Source organism: Cryptomeria japonica, chromosome 1, assembly GCF_030272615.1.
Source record: "Cryptomeria japonica chromosome 1, Sugi_1.0, whole genome shotgun sequence".
In the NCBI taxonomy this organism is placed as follows: Eukaryota; Viridiplantae; Streptophyta; class Pinopsida; order Cupressales; family Cupressaceae; genus Cryptomeria; species Cryptomeria japonica.
In genome coordinates this window covers 428,768,647-428,790,756 of record NC_081405.1, presented here as the reverse complement: position 1 = coordinate 428,790,756, position 22,110 = coordinate 428,768,647, and the positions used below count along the sequence as shown (strand labels likewise).

Below are 22,110 nucleotides of genomic sequence, written 5' to 3'. Positions count from 1 at the left end.
TAGTGTTGAATTGTATTGCTAACTCTTGACAAAACAACTCTACAGTTCTCAAATGCTTTCTTAGACTATACATTATTTTTTCCACTAAAATAAGGTCACCTACATATAAGAGCAACTGACTACATAACTTGTTATGTGGACAACCCTCCCTTTATATTTGTATAACTACTAGTTTGATTTTTCTATGTATAGCCTAAACAAAATGGGGGAGATAATGGACATCCTTGCTTGACATCAATGTTGCTCCCAAAGCATGCCTTACTCCTCTTCTTGTTCTAATTTTGGCTTAAACCTGATTATAGAATCTATGAATGAATGAATGAATGTTTTTAATAACGTCCACGAGGCCAAACAACCTATGAGACCCACAGATAGCTAGCAAAGAAGGCATGCAAAGCCTGAACAAATCCAAACTGTTAAACCTTTTTCTCCTTCTCCTTCTGCATCTTGGATCTTTTGCTGTGTAACTTGATTAAGAAATCTGCAACTCTTGCTATCTTTTCTTCGTCAAATAGACTACTGAAATGATGCCTTATATTTCTCTAAAATCATAATTCTTTTAGAATTCACTTCTAGATATGACATTGAATGCTTTTAGGAAAATAAAAATAATTCTTTCCCTTATGTCTCTCATACCTTACCTTTTCAATGGAATGTTAAAAAATAGTACATCAAACAACTACAAACTATTTTAAGATGAAACATACTTGCTCTTTTACCTTCCTTTTATATCCAATTGCTATGCACCCTACCAAACTCGTCTCACTAACCCAGCGATCCATTTTCACGATATTAAGTATACTAATCCTGTTAACCCGAAGCTAAAAAATTTACAATTACAATTGTTTGGGAGGTGAACTGTAGGGAACAGTAGTGGATGGTGCGAAGGAGCTGATGCCGTGGATCGATTACTCTAGCAGAGAAATATGATGCAGTGTATATTTCTTCTCTCCGATACCGGGTACTATTCTTTCTTAAATTCCATTTACGATTCCTTTCAGCTACTTATTGTATCTCATCAAGTGTCTTTATTCTATAAAATTTTTCTCAGATGATTAGCTCGATACAATCACAATTGCTTTCAATATACACATTTTTTATTTATCTGCGGCGAAATACCCTGTTTCTAGACCCTGCTTTGATTTAGATATGACTGAGAATGGTTGATTGGCAATCGACAGCCTACAACATTATTTTGCTTCTGAAATTTTTTCCCTTTTTTTTTAAGAAATGGTCATATAGTTTGTCCCTATTCGTTCGTTCAATTGGTATGAAATGTTCTTTCCACTTGAGTAGGAAGACAATTCTTCAAATTCCGCCTGGATGTTCTCAGATTGCCCTGCACCTGCTGGAGTGTGTTGAGGTGGGTCATTCGTCTTCTAAATCAAATTTAGAAGGAAAATACCAACCTTGAGCACATATTTTTAAACTGAAGAAATTGATTTGACAATAGGAATCCGATGATCATCAGATAAACTCAGCTTTGCTTCCCCCATCATATTCTTGAGGTGATATTTTTGGTACTTTGGTTGGCATAAATTATGCACAGGAAGAGAAGAGCCATCTCAAAGAAAGTAAAACAATTATAACGCTGGGAATTATACAGGCCGACACTTTGTTAATTTCACAGGGCCTTGTGCTCTGCTCCAAGAAATAACATTATAACGTATCATTCCACCAAACCCAAGCTCTCTGCTGGTGTGAAGGATTATCACATTTTCAAAAACCACTTCTAATTTTAAGCACATTGGTTATGTTATAGTGGGACATGAGACAAAGTGCCGACTTAATATAACACGTAATGCAGATTCTGTTTGTATGAAGATAGATACAAGAATTTTCCATCAGAAAAGTGCCTAAGATATGTTCAAAGACCTTTGCAATACATTCAGATATAGAGGACGTGCAAATTTGACGTTTGTGATTATAAAAATTTTAAATTAGGTATTGTTGATATAGGTTACATTTTGAGCCTAGGACCAGCAACAGCTATATCATTTTTTTATATTGGAAATAGTTGACGACGAGAAACTAAAATTGAGGAAAAACCAGTATCCACAGACAAAAAAAGAGATGCACGAGAGACAATCTGAAATCTATCAGTGTCATAAACCTATTACGCCATATACCAAAATATAATAGAGTATCAGTTACAATAACCATTGCTAGCATAAACATAATCATTCCCAGCAGCATTTGATGTTATTATTGGTGTCAAAATTCTCATTATCCTGTTCATAACTGTCTGAAGGAGCAACACTTTCTGAGATGTCTATGTTGTAGTGAAGATCATTCTCAATCTCCATATCTTCTTTTCTTTTCGGGAAGATGGTTTCCAAGCTGTCAGCCATGAAATCTGAGGGAATCAGACCGTGAACCCGCATAGGCTGAGCTTATTTTTTCTTGATCATCAGTGTCATTAATTTACCACCATTTCTTTCTATGTCCAGATACCACTCTGCCTCTTTTATTTCTGATTTGCAAGCCTCAGTGTGCCATTGTCAAGCAGCCTGTAGAATTTCTCTTATGGATTTTTTAGAACCATTGTAATCTACAAAATAATAGAGTGAAGAGTGAAATTATAGTGAGATTCTGAAAGGCACCTCCTGTTGCCTTGGAACACCTCATTATTCTGAAAGATCCCCAGCCAGTCTATACTGAATTTTTCTGATTTAACGTTGCTGATTGAAAGTTTTTAGGATAGTTTTCTGAGGTTTTTTGCTTGGGTTTTGTTTCCAATGATACCATAAGGGTTTATCATGAATGTATGCCAATGAAACAATACTTTTGAACTCAAAATGCAGAAATATTAATGACTGACAAATAAATTCAGAATTCTGATTTTTGGAACGGCAAGATAACAAATTTCAGATTTAAGGAAATAATTCACCACAACAACTATTTGCATACCAGAAGTCCAGTGCTCAACTAGGAAGGAATTTTTATTGATGAACTTTAAAATAACACAATCTATGAGCTCCCAACAATCGAAGATGACTCCTAATGGCTTTAATTGCTTCTACAATAATTACCAAAAACAAATACTGGGAAACTATTGACTCCCACGTCTAGCTCCTAGGCAAGATTATTTAATTAATTGACAAAAACAACAATCTGAATCAAAATCAACTCCTGTAGCTTGTAGAAATCACCAAATCACCTCTGGAAGATGCTGACAATTAAGTTTGCACGAAATCCAACCCCTTTCTTGGCTGGTATGGCCATGATGTGCAATCTGGGGCCTGCTGAATGGTACGGATGGCTTAGTAAAGGTACTGCCAGCTTAGAAGAATGTACGGTTGTCTTGAGGAATCTCAAACTCCTCTAGATCTGCCACATTTCACCTTATTTCTGCTGCAAACAATTTTATTATTAATCTTTCAAGCAATTTCATTGATTTTTGGTAAAATTGTTCTCCTGGCAACAATTACTTTTATTTAATTTCATTGATTTGATTGCATCAAACCCTCGATGCTCATTTGCTGGAAATTAACTTGTAAATCTGTTTGTAAAACACTCCAATTAAGCACAAATGGAAATCCTGTATAGATTTCCCACAACTGTGAATTGGTTTCCATCCAACTCACAAAATTCATCCTTAGAGCTCAATTCTCCAATTGCTGATGTAAAAATGAATCAATGAATGCACAAATGAGACCCTCTCACATTACTTTATTGCTTGCCAACCCTAATCGAACTTTTAGGGTTTTCTCCTTAATTTAATGAAGTTATTTTGCAACTTATATCTCCCTTAAGTGGGTCGATTAGCTTGAGGGTCTAATTCATCATTGATAAAAAGCCCACCTTTTAAAACAACCTTATAACACCTAGGGAGGCGTGCCATGGGGTCTCTCACTAATATTTTATTTTTAACTTTATAACATAAGATTATAAAGTTACTTTATTATGGCTTTAATTATTTCTATAAATAGCCACCATAATATAAAATTACCCATTTTAGCCATGGATAGCTTTCTATATTTAGCAAAAGAGTGACTTAGCCATAAATAACATTATTTGCTCAAGGATGAAGATAACCAATTGCCAAACTATAGTGTTTAAGTCCTTCCCTGCTTGGAGTAACATCTCCTATTCATTGGATTTGCCTACGGAGATGGATAATAGGCAAATCTCAAAACTTGAGTGATCAACTAGGAAAGAGGGGATATTACATATTCCTAACTTTCCATATGTTCCAAAGGAATTCAGATGATAAGACAAGCCAAAATTTGTTGAGTTCTTTATCAAAATTTCCATCAAATTAAAAAGAATTTCACTAAGTTGCCGGTTCGGGTATGGGAACTGGAACCCGGTATTGCGGTATGGCAAATTTTTTTCCTTGGGTAGATATATATAATGCCCACCCCTGATTTATTTATTTTTTGGTTGATAGAAATAGATGGAAATGTAGAAGTCTTTTGTTTTCAAGTTTCATTCAACAATATGATTGCAAATAAGGATAATAACATAGCATTGCATTACATCAAAACATATAACAACCCAGTTACAATATTGAAGAGATTTGATTTACAAACTAAAATCAGATTCAAGAAATTTCAGACCTGTTCATAGGCTAAACAACACATTTCCAAGTCTTCAATGAATAGCAAACACATTCCAGCTCCTTAGTGTTATTTTATGATCAGAATTAGATTAAGCAGAAATCAATCAATATTTGAACAATTAACTCAGTATATATCCTGGGAAAACCCTCCTTCTTGAGGGAGAAAAACCCAGCAACAATATATCACTTATATATTAATTCAATGAACAGCAATAAGCTTTATAAAATGATCAATTTCTTAGGTCAATCCGAAGAACTATAACAGCATCTCTCAAGATGCAAGATATACAAAACAAAATTTCTCCTTGATGATAATCAAACTGCTGTAGATGAGTTTATAAAGTGAACTAAATGTGTGTGTGTATTCGATGCCAATGAATGAGCCCGCCTTGTGTATAAATATGAACATCGTGCTTCTCCTTGGATAGTCGGCTTCCAATAGAGGCGACTATTCAAGGGTGAAGTGAGTCGTCTCTTCTAATAGAGGTGACTCCTCCTTGAGTCGACCTTAAGAGACGTCTAAAAAATAAATAAAAGATTAGTTAAGAATCGACGATTCTTAACATGTATCGGCCTCTTAAAATATTTCTCCCGCCACTACATACTTCAACACTCCCTCTTAGCTTGGGAGATATCTTCTCAGATACTCATGTCATGGAGTCTCTCAACATGACAATCACAATGGCTACACCCATTAGTGAAAAAGGTTTATCACAAAGTCTCTCAACGTGATATCATCACGGAGTCACTCAACATGATGTCCATCATGGCTACTCCCATGTGGAAGGAAACATGTGTACAAGTGCCTATCATGGAGTCACTCAACGTGATGTCATCATGGAGTCTCTCAACATGATGTCCACCATGGCTACTCCCATGTGGAAAAACACAAGTATTAAGAATTCATCACGGAGTCTCTCAACATGATGTTGTCATGGAGTCTCTCAGCGTGACATCCACCATGGCTACTCCCAGAGGGTGAAAGGATCAACGTTGCAAGTGCCAACCAAATCCAAACTATTTTTCTTTTCATTACCTAACCACTTTACTATGCAAAGGACGCCTCAAAATGAAGATTATAGACCTCTGAGAATGCAGATATAAATTCAGTTTGAGAACCTAGTCAAGAGGAATGGTATGGCCTCCTTGTAGGGGCGATTTTGCTACTAGAGAACAGTTTTCCAGCAAACACCACAAGTGAATGGTCAATAGAAGTCACCCAGCTGTAGTAAATCCAAAGGATCAATACCCAAAATGGTAACTATTTGTCCCACAGATAAATGAGCAATTTTATTTTTCGCAGCTACTCTGAAAAACATTACCAGCACTCAGAAAATCAACACCAACACTCAGAATCAGAATCAGAATCTAATCATCTCTAAACTCTCACTGTAATGTCCCCACTTGGGATTTCCCTTAATTTAAACCTGAGACATCCATTCTAACCTCAAATTAGAATAGTAATATATTAATAAATACAATTTTATCAGAATTAGATATATTTTACTATAAAATTCTGAGATTAATTCGAATAATGGAACTTATCTTGATCAGCTTTTCGGATTTTGACAATTGAGGATATGTTATGACTGATAGAGTTAATGATACCAGCAGTTCTGAAGGTGTCATTCATTGATATGAGTATGCAATTTGTGTCTATGACTGATTTTGTAATGGCAACTAAACTGTCGTGGTTTGTGTTGTAGTTCTTTGTCACTATGCTATGTATATACTGTCATCCCTGACACCAGTCCATTTATTCATGCGATCTGGTTTACTGACTCTCTGCATATAGAACCACCCAACTGGGCAATGATGGTGGTGTTCTTCCGGCTTTCTATCCATAAGTATATATAACCACTTTATGCCAAAATGTGAATGAACAACTCAGCTCATCCCCATGCATACCACTAAGAACAAAGATGTTACTGCTTGTAACATAATAACAGTTCCGATCTTATCAATCCATGGTGATGTTATTGGATGCTTTGATTCCTTTCCTTTATATCTCTCAATGTGAGGGAGAGGTCACACCACTTCATCATGTATACCCTTTGGCAAGAGACACGCCCTTTCACCATTAGCACCCTTTGAAAGAGTGCAACTCTTCATTATTTCTGCCCTTTGAAAGGGACACAACCTCTCATAATCAGATCTGCACTTATTATTTAAATCAGATCTGCACTTCTCATTTTCAAATTATTCCCCCTCTCAAATGAGGTTCTCTTCTCCCTTTTATATCTCATTGTTGAGGGAGTCACAACTTTTCCTTTCATGTCTTTTGACTTTTCATTAACTTAATTAATTTTTAATTAATCATATTTAATTATATTATTTTATATTATAATTTAATTTTAAATATATTAATATTATTATTATCATTTATTATTAAATTTTATTTTGGAGTGGGGACATTACACACACCAAACTATCAAAATCACACAGCACACCCAAAACAACAAACCCACATCCAAATATCGTATATGTCTTCTTGATTTCAACTCCAAAATCATCCTTTCAAGCCAAAGTCACTTCTCCAACCAGCTAGGGTGGATCTTTCACCACCAAAACCAGCTAACCAATAGAGGGTTTTCGTCTTCCAACCAGCAGAAGTGAACTCTAGAGAAAATCCAGCAGCATATCAATAATTTGTCAAAGCAAGCATATAGAAATGAGAGCTCAAAACATGTATTTACAGGACATCCTCAATTCGAAGCCTTTTCCCTCCAAAACTGAAACTTTAAATCTCTAGAGAAGTTCCAACTTTTTATGAGCTCACAAATAAAATATTTAATTTACTTTTGTCTCCTTACAACTCCTAGACGTCCCCTTAGGCAAGTAATATAAACTCATAAAATTTAAGCCCCTCTTTAAAAACAACATTGTGTTACTAGGCCAAGGGGGGATATAAAAACACTTTTGAAGACTTAGTGATTGAAATAAAAATACAGCTCTTCTGAAAACAATAAAAAATCACCAAGTCCAATTAAAATCCATTGCATTGAACTAAGGAAGGAATTGGGACCATGGCCAAGTGCTAAAAATAACACTTACTAAATTTAGTAGTATGCCAAAAATAGTAAACTCGCCGGAAACACTAAAAATCACTAAAGGAGTTGATCTTAGGACACTGAGTCCCCTCGTCACATCCAATTAGCCTATGGGAACCTTGGACTAGGTGAATGGAGAAATCAGGCTGAGCTAGGCACAGGGGGATATGACTATATATATATATATATATATATATATAGCCAAAAAATAGAATATTTAAATACCTCATATCCATAATTTGCAAAAATGAAAATACTCAAGTCTCAAAATGTCATTAGATGATGAAAATTCAAATTACAATTGATATTCAATATTCTTATTCTTCTTCATCAGAAGCATCAAGGTCAACATCAACATTTGATTCAATTTCATTTGAACCACAGTCAATTGGATTGCTACCCTACTAGCTGTGTCTATAGAAGCTGGTTCAATTTCATTTTGCAAACATTTGACAAAATGCTAAATCATTAACAATACAAGGGAAGTGATTTCACAAAACATAAATAAATAGCTGCTACATATGCATAACGTAAATCAACTGCGATCAATCTCATTAATGCTGATAAGTTCACTAACCTTTTGTTCACATGTACAGCTTGCAAATGCAACTGAAATGATATTTAATTTCTTGTTTGCTGGCATATTTTGATATAAAAATGCTGTTACAAAGTTATGATACAGCTGGGACTGGATGGAAAAGGAAATGATTTACCCAAAATGATGAATAGTGATACTGAGGCAGTAATGTATCAATCTATGCCTAGGCATGGCCCTTGGTACTGCCTGGGTATCCGGGTTCGCTGTGGGTCCTTCACAGAAGAACCCGCAGTGAACCTGGGTGCCCAGGTGGTACCTTGGCCATACCTGGACTGTACTTGTACAAGGACCGTACCCATACCAGGACCTGGGCTTTACTAGCAGTACCTGGTAACATAGATTATCAGCAATCTGAAACTGACTGGAACCTAGAGGAGCTGCTGAGTTGTTTTAAACTGTCAAAGGGCATGGACAACTCTCCTACCCAATTGTTATGGACCAATTATTGAGAGTGTTGGGACTCCATTTGCTCAAAAAAATGAGAATGGTTGTGCTGTACAAAGTCTTTATTAGGGTTACCAGTTTTTTGCATCCATTTTTCCAAATGAATATAATGATGCCTGAATGAAATGATCAAGGACAGCTTGAAATTTTGTGTCTAATCCATTTGCACTGAATGTATCTGTATGGTAGACCTTCAAAATAAAAAAAAATGTGTCCAAATGCCCTATGAAGGGTGAATTTTAGCTGAATGAAAAATTGGCTTGGATATATCAGTCTAGGTACAAACCCTCACAGATGTGCATTTAGGATCAATCTGCTCATCAAATTTCATGAAATCACCCACTTGATGTATTAATTTACAAATTAATTTTGCTTCTTTCATGATCAAAGGGAGACTATACAAGGATGCTTATATCGTAATCCTAGAAATGGTGGGAACTGCTGGATGAAAAAGAGGAGGCATGGTGTATTCTGCTGCAGGAAAATGTGGTCTTTAACAGAAAGAAATTTAAGGAGAAAGAAGCCATGTTCTAACAGAAAAACAGAGGGTGCTGCCAAATTACTCTAGTCGTTTTTAGTCCAACAAATAATATCCTTAAAGCAGGACACTTCCCCAAACATCTACAAAAGAGTGACCTGCTACCTATGCTGCTTGAGATTTCATCAGTGCTATCATCGTGATTGTGTAAAAACTAGAGGAACTTCCACAAGACATATCTTGACATTTCCAAGAGTGAAAAAAGCCCCTTTTTTGCATCTTGAGAGGGAATGGGGGGATAAGTAGAGATACTACCCACAAGATTTGGCCATAATGGCACTGCTAGGCTTTTGGCAATTAGCAAAGGCAAAATATTAGGGTTACTATTTAAATCTGTTGCATGGATGGTTGCCACAACCATAAAATGGAATAGAGTTGTCCTTGCATTTCTTGTAAACCCAAAGACCAGTCAAGCCATCAATCATGGGATCCTAATGCATGACTTCAAGAGTAGGGGTTTAGGTACAAATAGGAATCCCTTCTGAAAACTAGCAAAGGCTACTCCACGTGCGTCAGACAGGGCACCCTTCTTGCTACTCTGGACCTTGCACGAATTTTGATCCTTTACTTCGTTGCAAACTGCAGCCACCTTCATTTGCTCCTTCTCAGCGTCGCCTCATTCACTTGCTAGTGTGCTTCCATAGCTGAGAAAGGGCTTGATATGATGTTTTTCTTAATAACAAGGTGATAGAAAAACCTATTGTTATAAATTTTAAGGATAATAGTAATCATTCCTTTAATGATTTTCTTGGTATATTCTCTTTGGTTTTCTCAATTTTGAGGCTATAATGACAATCAAGGTTGATGCGGTGAGAATGCTCATGCTCTTTTTGTGGTGGGAGTTGTTGTTAGCACATCTTCTTTCTATCAACATAGACAACCAAGTTATTAATGGGGTTAGGCTGCTAAACTGAAAATAGAAACTTTGGAGTCAGAAAAGGATTGCTTGAGTTAGTTTGGGAAAAAATAGGCATAGGATGATGCCTTAGGAAGAACCGACACTTATTACCCATGTTTGACTGTTCAATCCACATATTCTGGAATCTTTGAATACAACAAAGTGGTTCTTTCTAACTTGACAAGAGAAGCGTTTGGTCTCAGTTTGCCTGCTTGCTTGTCCATATAATCTGGCTTCCCACAAGTTTCTCCATTTAGTCTATGTACCAATAAAATCAACACCGATTTAAAGGAGCTTGTGACAGTCTATCATAATGTCACGTACTTAATTGAAATATTGCAATGTAAAACATAATGTAGCTTGTCAAATTCGACATCAAATCCAATTTTTACATGTAATAAATAAAGATGTTCCTCTCTTATTTATAATAGGTATGGAACCACAATAAGTGTCATGTAGATAATGTTAGGTGTTGATATGAATGGTTGGTGGGTCTTTAGATATTCATGAAAATTGGTGTAGAAATTTTGCTCATATATATTTACTTGGCTAACATGAATTAACAGACAAGAGTATTGTGCTTTCTGTAAATTTGTATTCATTATGTCTATTGCATTATATTATTACTTATTCCTTGCTTGTCTTGGATAGAGATCAGTACACAGGATTTAATTTTTTTCCCTCTTGTATTGTAGTAAAACCCTTGGTCTTTGTTAGTTGTGTATTCGGTAAAGTTGACCTTGCCATTAGTGCATAAGATTTAGCAGTTTTAAACTTATCTCGTAGTAAGCCATGCCAAAAGGTTTCATAATCTAATGCTCCTTGAGTTGGTGGCTTTGACCTGTGTCAAAGTCACATTTTTCTGTGAAGTTCTTCTTCAATGCAGGTTTGTTGTATAAGAGGAGAAACTGCAATATGTTCTTTGTTAAGCAATTATCTTGACAACATTACATTTTTTGTTTCTAAATAATGTTACCTTGTAGGAAAATATGTTTTTTTTCTTTAAATCTAGAGTATATGCATTTTCAATACAGCATGCATGAGCTCTTTTTACCCTACTTTCTACCTTTGTCCTTATGTCGATCAAATGGTGTAGCTATTCTTAAATGATACACCTTTTCAGGGAAGTAATGCTTGAAAAACAATGGATGGGGCAACAGGTGGACAGATCTATATGTGTTTGGTTCTGGGAACAAGCTTTTCCTGCGAGAGATTCTTATAAGGTATGCATCTTCTATAATAATATTGAACATGAAAAGATTAGTGATTCTCACTGTTAGTGGCTATATACATGAGGAATCTTCTACTTAGAGTTTACAGTGACATTCTATTCTGATAGAGCCATGCTGAAGTAAATATATCTAACCTATATGTCTCATTTAGATATGGGGAGGCCCACAATATTCATGTCATAATTAAATTTCTAAAATGTGGCCTCAATTTGTGTTTTTAAACTTCTTGTTTGTGTCTTTCAAATAAGATTGTCTCAAACATGAAATTGACAGAGATCTGAGTGAAGGTTCTTAAAAAATTCTACGTAAGGCAATTTAGTTTAGAAAGCCTGTGCTTTATATCGTGGTAGCATTAATGGGATTAGGATTGACTCAGCAACCCAAAAACATATTGTAGTTCAAGTACTAAGTTAAAAAATACTGAAAAATTCATAAAATAGGGGAAAATGCTGAAAATTTCATAAACATACAAAAAAACACTGTTTTGGTTATTTCAAGCCAATTAAAGGAAAACAATGCTGCTTTTCAACCTAGCACAGCCAAGCTGGGATTTAGGATGGCAGCCCCTAGTAGGGTCATGTGGTGTCTAGGTGCCTCCACCACCAAGCCAAATTAAGGCCTTCGAGACCACAGGGGCCTTCATGGCCCATGCCATTTTCATTATGAAATATCTTTAACCAAGCTCCAAACCCTTCAAAAGATGCTGGCCTGAAATACAAGAGAATTTATCTTCATTGAAGAATGAGTACCCTCATTGAATCAATGTTTGGCTACTAAGTCCAAATCCATATCTGCTCTGGAAAAATCTATATGTGTACTGTAGGAATGAGGTCCTTGGTGAAAAAAAACAATATATACCAAACAGGTCCAGTTGAATAAATCAATTTTCCAAAATATTGTGAATAAATCATGATTTGTTCAACAATTTTTTTGCCTCAAAAAAATGTGCCACTGATTGGAAAAATATCAGCACTGTGATACAGAACAGATTGCTGACACCACTAGCAGCAATTAAGTGTGATGTTTTAGCAATTTTATGCTACTATGGTTAATATGTACAATTTCGATGCCACTTAATTAATTTCAGTTTTAATTTTATAGAATTGTTTGAAAAGGTAATTGGGTGGACTCAAAGAACAATTTTAAAGCTAGACTTGTGTACTTAAAATTGTGGATATTAGTGTTGTTGAGACATGGACCAACTAGGACTCGAACCTAGGACCTTCCATATGCTGCTGGAGTGCTCTACCACTGAGCTACTGGCCCCTCTTGGACCAGTCCATCGTCGGTTCGGGTGTGGCTTATTTCCAACACCAACACCCCCCCTTAAGCCACACCTCTCGTGTGCTTGGGGCTTCTAGCCTGGACCTGGCTCTGATACCATGTTGAGACATGGACCAGCTAGGACTCGAACCTAGGACCTTCCATATGCTGCTGGAGTGCTCTACCACTGAGCTACTGGCCCCTCTTGGACCAGTCCATCGTCGGTTCGGGTGTGGCTTATTTCCAACACCAACAATTGTACATCTTTTTTCATTTTTCTTTTCTATTAACTTGTATATCTTCAATACTTCTTGAAAATATAATGGGTTCTCATTACTGTATAGAATTGGAAAATTCAAGGTATAATCTTGGTAGGCCATTGGAGGCCTTAAGCTACTCACTGATATGTAGCTGGTTCTTGCTGTTCTTCTGTTGCGTCTGGTGCTTTCTGCCGGTCCTTCCTGGTTCTGCTTTCTTAGTTCTTTAGTTTTGTTTTAGTCTCTCTGTTGGTGAGACTTGCCTTGTTCGCCTCTATGGCTATCTGTAATGGGTCTGGGCCCTTTTCCCGTGTTTAACTTAATCAAAACATTGGAAAACTTAAACTCACTAGATTTAAAAGATATATAAATCAGTAATGATTCCTTTTCAACAGAATCTAGACATGTTGGGGTTTAGAATCAGGCATCTTCACCTATTTAGAAAACTTTTAACAACAATAAGTATGACTTGAAGTGCAACTTCCATTCATTCAAAATCATAGGAGTTAACCAACTGATTAGCTGGCATGATGATGTAGGCATTCCTTAAGTTTTGGAGGAGCTAAAACATGCCAATAGTTCATCCTCTATTGTCATACGAGAGTCGATACATTCTATGGATGATTTCTTTTGTGACCAAAGCCACAAATTGATAGAATATGGTGGTAAGCAAGGAGATAAGGTCTTCTCAAAGTGCCTTGCAATTTACAGTTGCACTTGTGTGTGGAACAAATTACATCTACAAGTAGGATATAGGTATGCCTTCTCTTCCATTGTCTAAAGTTTGAAGAAACAAAATGAATTTAATTATGTTTGTGAAACTCAATGGTCTGTGGGACCACAAATATTACAATTGTCAACCACCAAGAGGGATTAAGCTTGAGGACAATGTGGCCTCCTTATGAAGGTTGGTTCTTCAATTAATTTGCACTCTCACTGCTTTATTCTTGCCTCTTTCAAAGATCTCTAACATGGAGTCCACGTTTAAGGTCTCTATTTTGATCCTCACGTTGTTGTAAGCTGGGTATTTTCTGATAAAGTGTTTCTCTATTACAATTGCTCCTAAAGTACAAAATACACACCCTTTTTCATATCCTCCTTCGGTTTTATAGATCTACCTATCTCACATGAGTCTCTGTAATGTCCCCTTTTGGGATTTACCATACTTTAGTCCCGAGACAACAATTCTAACTTAAGGTGAGTGTTGTAACATATTAATAAATATAATTTTATCAAAACTAAATACATTTCATAATAACATTTAACTTAAAATTCTAAGAATAGTTTGGAGGATAGAACTTATCTTGATAGCTTTCTCTGATTTGACAATGGATTTATGCTAATCATAAATCTCCCATAAAACTGATTAGTATCTCCTTACAAATCTGCTATAGAACTTCTTACATTCTCCTCATAAGTCTGTCATAAAATTCTTCACTATCTCCTCGTATAATCTGTTCAATAAACCTGCAATAGTCTTCTGTACACTCCTCTTCATTGGATCTGCAATCTTACTTTTCATCAATGTCCTTGGTGTATATGCTCAATAGTCTTTTTAGTACACATTTCATATTTCCTCTCTTATTTTTTCGAAATCTTCTCTACACTCAGATATTTCTCATTGCACACAAATAGAAATAACGACAAATTGAAATAAAGGCAAAATCTGATTTGTGGATGTAATGATGCTTGTCTTGCAAACTATTGAACAATGGATGTTATTGATAGTGTGAACAATACTGCTGTTTCAAATATCACTGTATGAATATTCAAATGAACTCTTTTTCGATCAGCCTGATCACTTATCAGATTTACTTCTTATGAAAGGGCGATGACTTAATAATAGACGATCTATGATGATTGTTGTTCCTGATATTGCCTTATACATATGCAAAGATGTTACCGCTGTTCAGTCTGATAAGACCTCACAATTTGATATGATTTCTGTTTCTTGATCCTATCAATCTAACTTCTGCTTTTAACAATGGTTTGATATTGCTATCTCTGATATTAAATCTTCTTGCTTATGTGATGAATTCTGGTCTAATTGTGATCCTTAAGAAATCGGTTGAATGCCATTCCAGATTTCTGATAATGTATTTGAAATGGATGGAGCTTCCCCTGATTGTTAACGTTAGTTCCTCATGCATCCATGCTTGGTATTTCTGCCGCTCTACTTGAGCACTCAGACTTGAATAAGAATAAAAAATAAACTCTTCACATTCTCTCCACAATAACTACTGCATACTAACTTGTTGTTCTTACATTCACCAATAGTCTAAGGAGTCGACTATGAACTACGTTGTTTGTTTTATTCTTTCTGAAGGCGGCAATGTAAAGGCTGATCATCAAAGTATAATCGCTGCTCATGGGATCACTTGGTTAATCAAGTCACACTCTTCTTTATTCTATCAGGCTTGCTCCTTAATATGAATTGCTGTTAATGATATTACAACCTTCTCAATGGTCCATTTTTAATCATTATAAGATTCGCTGCATATGCTGATTGCTTATATAATATGCAATGGTCTTTAATTACTGCTTATCAATGATGTACAAACTCTTCCTATTGTAGTCACATCACCATGAATCTTCTTTGGCACTTGCTACATTTTATATGAAGTCGATGTTAGAGATCTTTACCCGATCTGTAATGTCCCCAGTACTTGCAGATGGAGATAGCAACTATGATCATAGAATGCCCAATATGTATTGTTCTCTTCATGTCATAGCAATGGATTATTGATCATTAGTGAACCGTTGGCTCTATTTCTATCGTTCATGATATCCATTGATCAATTGCTGATATGTCATGTTGTCTTGCCACTATCTCCAATGAATCACTGTGTAAGGCTGAACCATTGTTTAAGTCTCACAGACTTATAATTACATATACAGATAATACAAGGAGCTTTCTCGATATTAACAATACTTGACGGAGTCTTGTTTGGGGACATCACAATCTCTGAATTAGTCCTTATCTGCACTAAAAGTGTCTTCAACCACCGTTTAATTTTTGCCCATGCTTGTTTTACTGTGATGTTCATACAAGGGGTTGAATCAACGATGTAGTCTTTTTGTTTCCTTTCTATATCTGTTTTGTTTAAAAGAGGGGTAAATGCTTTTGACCCTGAGCTAAGAACCGGTAAGGTCTTAAATGGGGGACCTCATCCCCAACATAACCATTCAACAAGTACACCCCAATGAGGTTTGAACCTTGATGGCAAGAACAGCAACACTACAGCTTAACCATCACACCATACCAATGTTGGCAAATTTCCTTTCTATACCTTTACTCCACATGGATATCTTGAATTTTATTCCACATTGCTTTTGATTTCTCTACTAGTGTTTAGATGCCCATTATTTCCCCCTCCAAAAAGTGATTTTAGATTCTAATTAAATAATTAACATAAGTTGTCTTCTAAATTTTGCTTTTCCACCTTAGCATTTAATTATTTAATTATTATCTACACATCCAACCAAAGCTACAAATTGTAATAAAATGGACCAAATATGAGTTCCGACCATGTCAAACTATTCTTAAGCCCTCATAATATCGAGCCTTATGAAAATTAATACTTTTCATAAATAGCAAACTTCACCAAGAAGTTTGGAGAGCTTCTAGAAAGTTGAAATACTTGGAAAGTACAATGGGACTGGCTTTGAATTCTTGAACTTATCACCACTATCAGAATTTTATTTCAAGAAAGTCTGGCATTCTCCAAGAAATTGGAGTTTCTGAAGATATTGGAAAGGCCACAAAAGGGGACATTATAGTCCTCTCTTCCCAAATATTGCTTGTCTTAAGCAATCTCCATTCAATCACTGTCTAATCTGGGATAGAATTCTCTGAGATTTTAGGATCCCAAATTAGCCTAGGAGGTTTGTTAATCTTTAGGTTTGATGTACTATGCTGAATCACACCTGCAAATGGAACCTCCTTCAAACGTCTAACTAAAATTACAATAATCTTTTGCAAGTATGGAGTGAATTCCCAAGACATCGTCTTTACTTTACCCTATTTTTGCTATGCCCCTCTGATAAAAAAGGAAATGTCCATGCATTTTTTTTTTTACTTTGACTCCTTGAATGTTGGCCATAACTATGCAGAAATCTGCTGTCTTGTATTTGTTCCAAAGTTAACCCATTAACATCCTTCACAAATTCATATCCCATGTTATGCAAATGAGGAGTTTGCTTGTCCAAGGCTTTTGATGGAACATTTGGAGCTGAGAGCTTTAATTCTTTTAGCTGAAATCTGATGATGTAGTGTGTGTCGAATACCCTTCAATGTCACCTCTTTCGCCTCATGTTGAAAATCTAAATCCATTTTTTGATAATTTTGAGAAATTTCACTTAGAGAATACAACCATTGAACTCCAAGAACCATGTCAGTCAAGCTGATAACATAAAAATTATCACAAATTGTATGCCCATCAATCAGGTTTCTGAGTTTACTCATCTTCATCTTGAGGGATGATAAACTAATTAGTTACTACAACATCAAAGCGTTTGAATTCTTCAGCATGTAGGTCCCTTTTAACCACTAAGTCCTCATCAATGTAATTGTGAGTAGCTCCACCATCAAGAAGTACTATGATTCTACATCCACATAAAACTCCTTGGAATGTGAAGGGAGTATACCTTGGTGTGCTAGAAAGAGAAGCAACTATACGTCCTTTGGTATCATTATCCTCGAGGTCCAAATGTTCATCTTGATCCTTTCTCAAACTTGTTGGATCTAAGGTTTCTTCTTCCTCTTTAGAATTCACCGCAACGTAATGTATCTTTCCCTTTCCAAGGTATCCATAACCTGGAGTCCAGGTTTCCCTGCATTGGAAACACTATTTCTTTCTTCTAAGTTTGTCCTTGGATTTTTCTTTCTTGCTTGTTTTGGATGGAAATTTCCTTTTATTAATATTATATTTTCCTAAGTTATTAATGCTCAATAATGTAATATATTGTAAGATATTGTAATTTTAGTTTCTTATTAGAATCTTTCTATTTTGAGATTCTTTGTAATTCTTTATAATGATCTTCATGATCATTCGTAAATACAACAATCATTTTTACCAAATTACTTTCGTAATATGGTATCAGAGCCCTGGTTATTTTCGGAATAATTTCTCAATTAAAAATTCGTCATGAATTTTTAAATAATTTTTGAGAAATTTCTTTGCTTCTTCGATATCGCGACTGGTGTTTTCTGCAACCTGTGCCTGTGACCTCCTGCGATCTCATTTTTGCGTTTTTTTTTTTTAAATAAAATAAAATCGTGATACATAGATTTTTGCATTTTGCGACTTTCTGCGAAGAAGGTTTAGCGACGTTCTATTTGCAGCTTTCGTGATTTTTTGTAGCGCCCCTATCTGCATCCGCGGCTGTCTCTTCTTCCCTCACGCGACCCCAAAATCTGCGATTTTTCGCGTTTTTGCATCTCACGATTTTTCATGATTTGCATGACGTTATCTTTGGCGGATTTTTTCCGACAGTGGCTTGTTTCTCTTCAACGTTTTGGTGTGATGGCTCTATAAACGGTGACGGGAATATTTGGGTTCTCTACCTTCTGCAGATTTTTTTTTGCCATTTTCGTCCACCCACGACCATTTAATCTGCGGCTAGGGTTTTAATGAAAACCCTCTGGTTTTTGCTGCCTTCGGAAATCTGACACTAGATTCCTTTTGGGTTTTTCGAGAGCTCAACGGGGTTGTTTTCAGAATTTTGTGGGTGCATCGTTTTCCATGTCTCAAATTTTGTGCCAATGGATTTCAAGTATGATTTCAGATTCTTTTTGGGTTTTTTGCAAGGATTTCTGGGTTGTCTTCGAATTTTTTTGGGTCAGCCGGAAAATTTTCTCGAAATCTGTGCTAACCGTACTTCATTCGTTTTTTGAAGTTTGTACTTGTATCCTCCTTTGTTTTCTGCATTGGGATTTGTGCTTTGTATTCTGTGCTATCGCCTCTTTGATTTTTTCGTTTTCCATGCATTGGGAAACGTGCAAGATGGCGTCATTGACCAACTTGATGTTGGAAGGCAGTCAGCGATTCAACGGAAAAAATTATAACACCTGGAAGCAGCGCATGCTGACAATCTTTGAATATCTCCGCCTAGATGATCTTGTCTTGGGAAAAGAATCTCGTCCTTCTGCAGCTGGAGCCGATCAAGATAAATTTGATGACCGCAATAGGGAAGCTGTCATGCTTCTCAAGATCTCTGTCACAGATGACTAGCTACCTCAGATTTCTTCTGGCCAATTAGCCTCAGAAATTTGGAAGCATCTAAAGGAGTTGTATGAGACATCCGACAAAAACCGAGCATTCTTCTTGAAGAACCAGTTGTTCTCCATCATGATGGATGAACGCATGTCCTTACAGGAGCATCTCACAAAGATTAAGGACATTCGAGATCAGCTCGAAGCTATTGGTTGGAAAATGGAAGAAGAGGATATGGTAGTCATAACCCTCAAAAGTCTACCAAAATCCTACGAGCACTTCATAGAGACTCTCAACATTATGTCTACGAATGTTGATGTGAAATTTCCAGAGTTGTGCACCAAACTTCTGCAGCAGGATTGCTGGAAACAATAGTTTGGTAGCGGTGCCACTTCATCCTCCTTTGAGCAAGCCTTTGCAGCCAAATCCTTTCATAAGGATAAAGGCAAATTTCAGTCATCTCAGTTCTCTCAGTTGAAGGGCTCTAGTCAGTCACAGAAAGGCTCGAAAAAGAACAAGGTTCAATGCAATTATTGTCACAAATATGGCCATCTGATTAAGGATTGTCGCACTCGGATAGCTTCCGAACAGCGGAAGCAGGGAGGGTCTCAGCCTAAAGCCAATGTCGTTGAGCACACAAAGCAGAAAGAGTCCGCCTTTTACACCTTCATGGCTAAAAGACCTGCAGACCATGTGAAATCTTCTGCTTGGTATATTGATTCTGGTGCTTCTTGGCATTTCACTCACAGGCGTGATTGGTTTACAAAATTCACTCCCTATACTGATTTAGTTATTTTTGGAGGAGGTGAGGAGTACACATTTGTCGGCAAGGGCAACGTTCAGATACAGTCTGGTGGGAGGAATCTTATATTTCTCAATGTGTACTACGTTTCTGGCATGGAACTGAACCTTCTCTCCATAAGTCAGATTATGCGGCATTCTCCTCAGCTTGATGTCATCTTCAGTGCACATAAGTGTTCCATTGTTGATCGTGCGACGCGCACTACAATTGCTGTTGGTATTGAGGATCATGGTCTTTATAGACTTGTGGATACAGGTGATTCTCTTGAGCATGCCTTCGCATCAAAATCCTCCTCTATCTCCCATCTATGGCATCAGCGATATGGTCACTTGAACATTCATTATCTTGCTCACCTTGTTCAGGAAGATTTAGTACATGGCCTACCCGAACTTCAAACTTAGAATCAACGAGTTTGTCAAGCTTGTCAGGCTGGGAAACAACACAGGACACCGTTCAAGGATGGTGACTCATGGCGAGCCTCTAAGGTACTGCAGTTGGTCCATGCTGATGTATGTGGTCCAATGAATACTACTTCTGTTACTGGGTGCAGGTATTTCTTACTTTTTGTTGATGATTACAGTCGTAAGATGTGGGTGTACTTTCTTAGACATAAACCAGCTGTGTTTCCTGTATTTCAAAAATTTAAGGCCTTGGTAGAAAAAGAGTCTAGTTGTTCTATTATTACTCTTAGGTCTGATAATGGGGGGGAGTTTTGTTCTACTCCTTTCTCCACTTTTTGTGATACACATGGCATAAAATGTCAGTTAACCACACCATACACCCCTCAGCAGAGCGTTGTAGAACGTCGTAACCACACCGTTACATAAATGGCTAGGTCTATGTTGGAACACAAAAATGTTCCTAAGAAGTATTGGGCAGAAGCAGTGTTTACTGCAGTCTATCTTCTTAATAGGTTTCCCACTCATGTTGTTAAAGGGAAGACTTCTGAGGAAGCCTGGACTGGTCGCAAACCCAGTATCAGTCATTTGAAAGTTTTTGGCTCTCTTGCATATGTTTGGATTCTAGATGCCAAGCGCTTAAGTTGGATTCCAAGAGTCAGAAGCTCATGTTTACATGTTACAGTGACAACCATAAGGCTTACCGACTGATTGATGTAGACACTGATCGTCTCATCTTCAGTCGCAATGTTGTCTTTGATGAAGATCGAGGACTATTTCAGCTTTCCTTGTTTGAGCAAAATTCTGAGGATCAGCCTTTGAAGGCTTTTGATTTAGGTGTTCATCTTCCATTTGGTTCACTTGATGGGAGGGATGATGCAGATTCTGTATTTGATGATGCACTACCTGAATTTCTTCCTGATGATGCTAATCTTCCACCTATTCCAGATCCTCTTCCACCTCCAGTTCCAGTTCTTCCTCTTCCATCTGATGTTGGCACATCTACTCTCCGGCCTAAGTGGTGGGCTAAGACAATCAATAATCTTCGTCCTGATGAGCTCATTGAGGGTAGATCTTCCAGAAATAAGGGCAATCAACAAAATACAGTTAACTTTGGTCTCATGGCCAACGTTCACAACATTTATGAGCCTCAGACTTATACCGAAGCAAAAGGGATTCCAGAGTGGGAATAGGCAATGGATGCAGAATACCAAAGCCTTTTGAAGAACAACACCTGGGTTCTCTTTGATCTTCCTCAAGGGAAGAAACCCATTAGCTGCAAATGGGTCTATAAGGTCAAGTATCATGTAGATGGTACCTTAGATAAATACAAGGCCAGATTAGTTGCTCGAGGATTCACACAGCGGGAGGGCATTGATTATGAGGAGACATTTGCTCCTACTGCCAAGATGAGTACCATTCGTCTTCTTCTCGCTATTGCAGCTCAGTTTCAATGGAAAGTCCATCGGATGGATGTTAAGAGTGCCTTCCTCAACGGTGAATTGCAGGAAGAAGTCTACATGATGCAGCCTCCTGGTTTCAAGGTTGCCGGCAAAGAACATCAAGTATGTAGACTCGTTAAAGCACTCTATGGACTTAAACTGGCACCTCGAGCGTGGTACATTAAGATTGATTAGTACTTGGTTGCTCATGGTTTTCAGCGTTGCCCTTCTGACAGTAATCTATATATCAAACACTGTGGTGATGATATTCTCTTTCTTGTTGTCTATGTGGACGACTTAATCATTACTGGCAGTTCAACACATTTGATTGCAGAAATCAAACAGGATCTGTGCCAGGATTTTGATATGACAGATTTGGGGCTTCTCCATTATTGTTTAGGTGTTGAGG

General features: G+C 36.9%; 1 protein-coding gene across 6 annotated transcripts in view; it reads left to right on the top strand.

Annotated features, from left to right (window-relative positions):
• The first annotated feature begins 734 nt into the window (after positions 1 to 734).
• The window catches only part of LOC131065031 (AP-3 complex subunit mu), a 196,350-nt gene continuing 174,974 nt past the window's right edge, over positions 735 to 22,110 (top strand). For 2 of the 6 annotated variants that reach the window (XM_057999420.2, XM_057999396.2), the window contains exons 1-2: positions 735 to 961; positions 11,216 to 11,315. In XM_057999420.2, coding sequence (XP_057855403.2) covers positions 927 to 961; positions 11,216 to 11,315 — 135 coding nt within the window. In that variant the 5' untranslated portion in view covers positions 735 to 926. Of the gene's footprint in view, positions 962 to 11,188; positions 11,316 to 22,110 lie in introns of those variants that run through there. The other 4 variants (XM_057999412.2, XM_057999401.2, XM_057999439.2 and 1 more) reach the window with 4 other exon arrangements.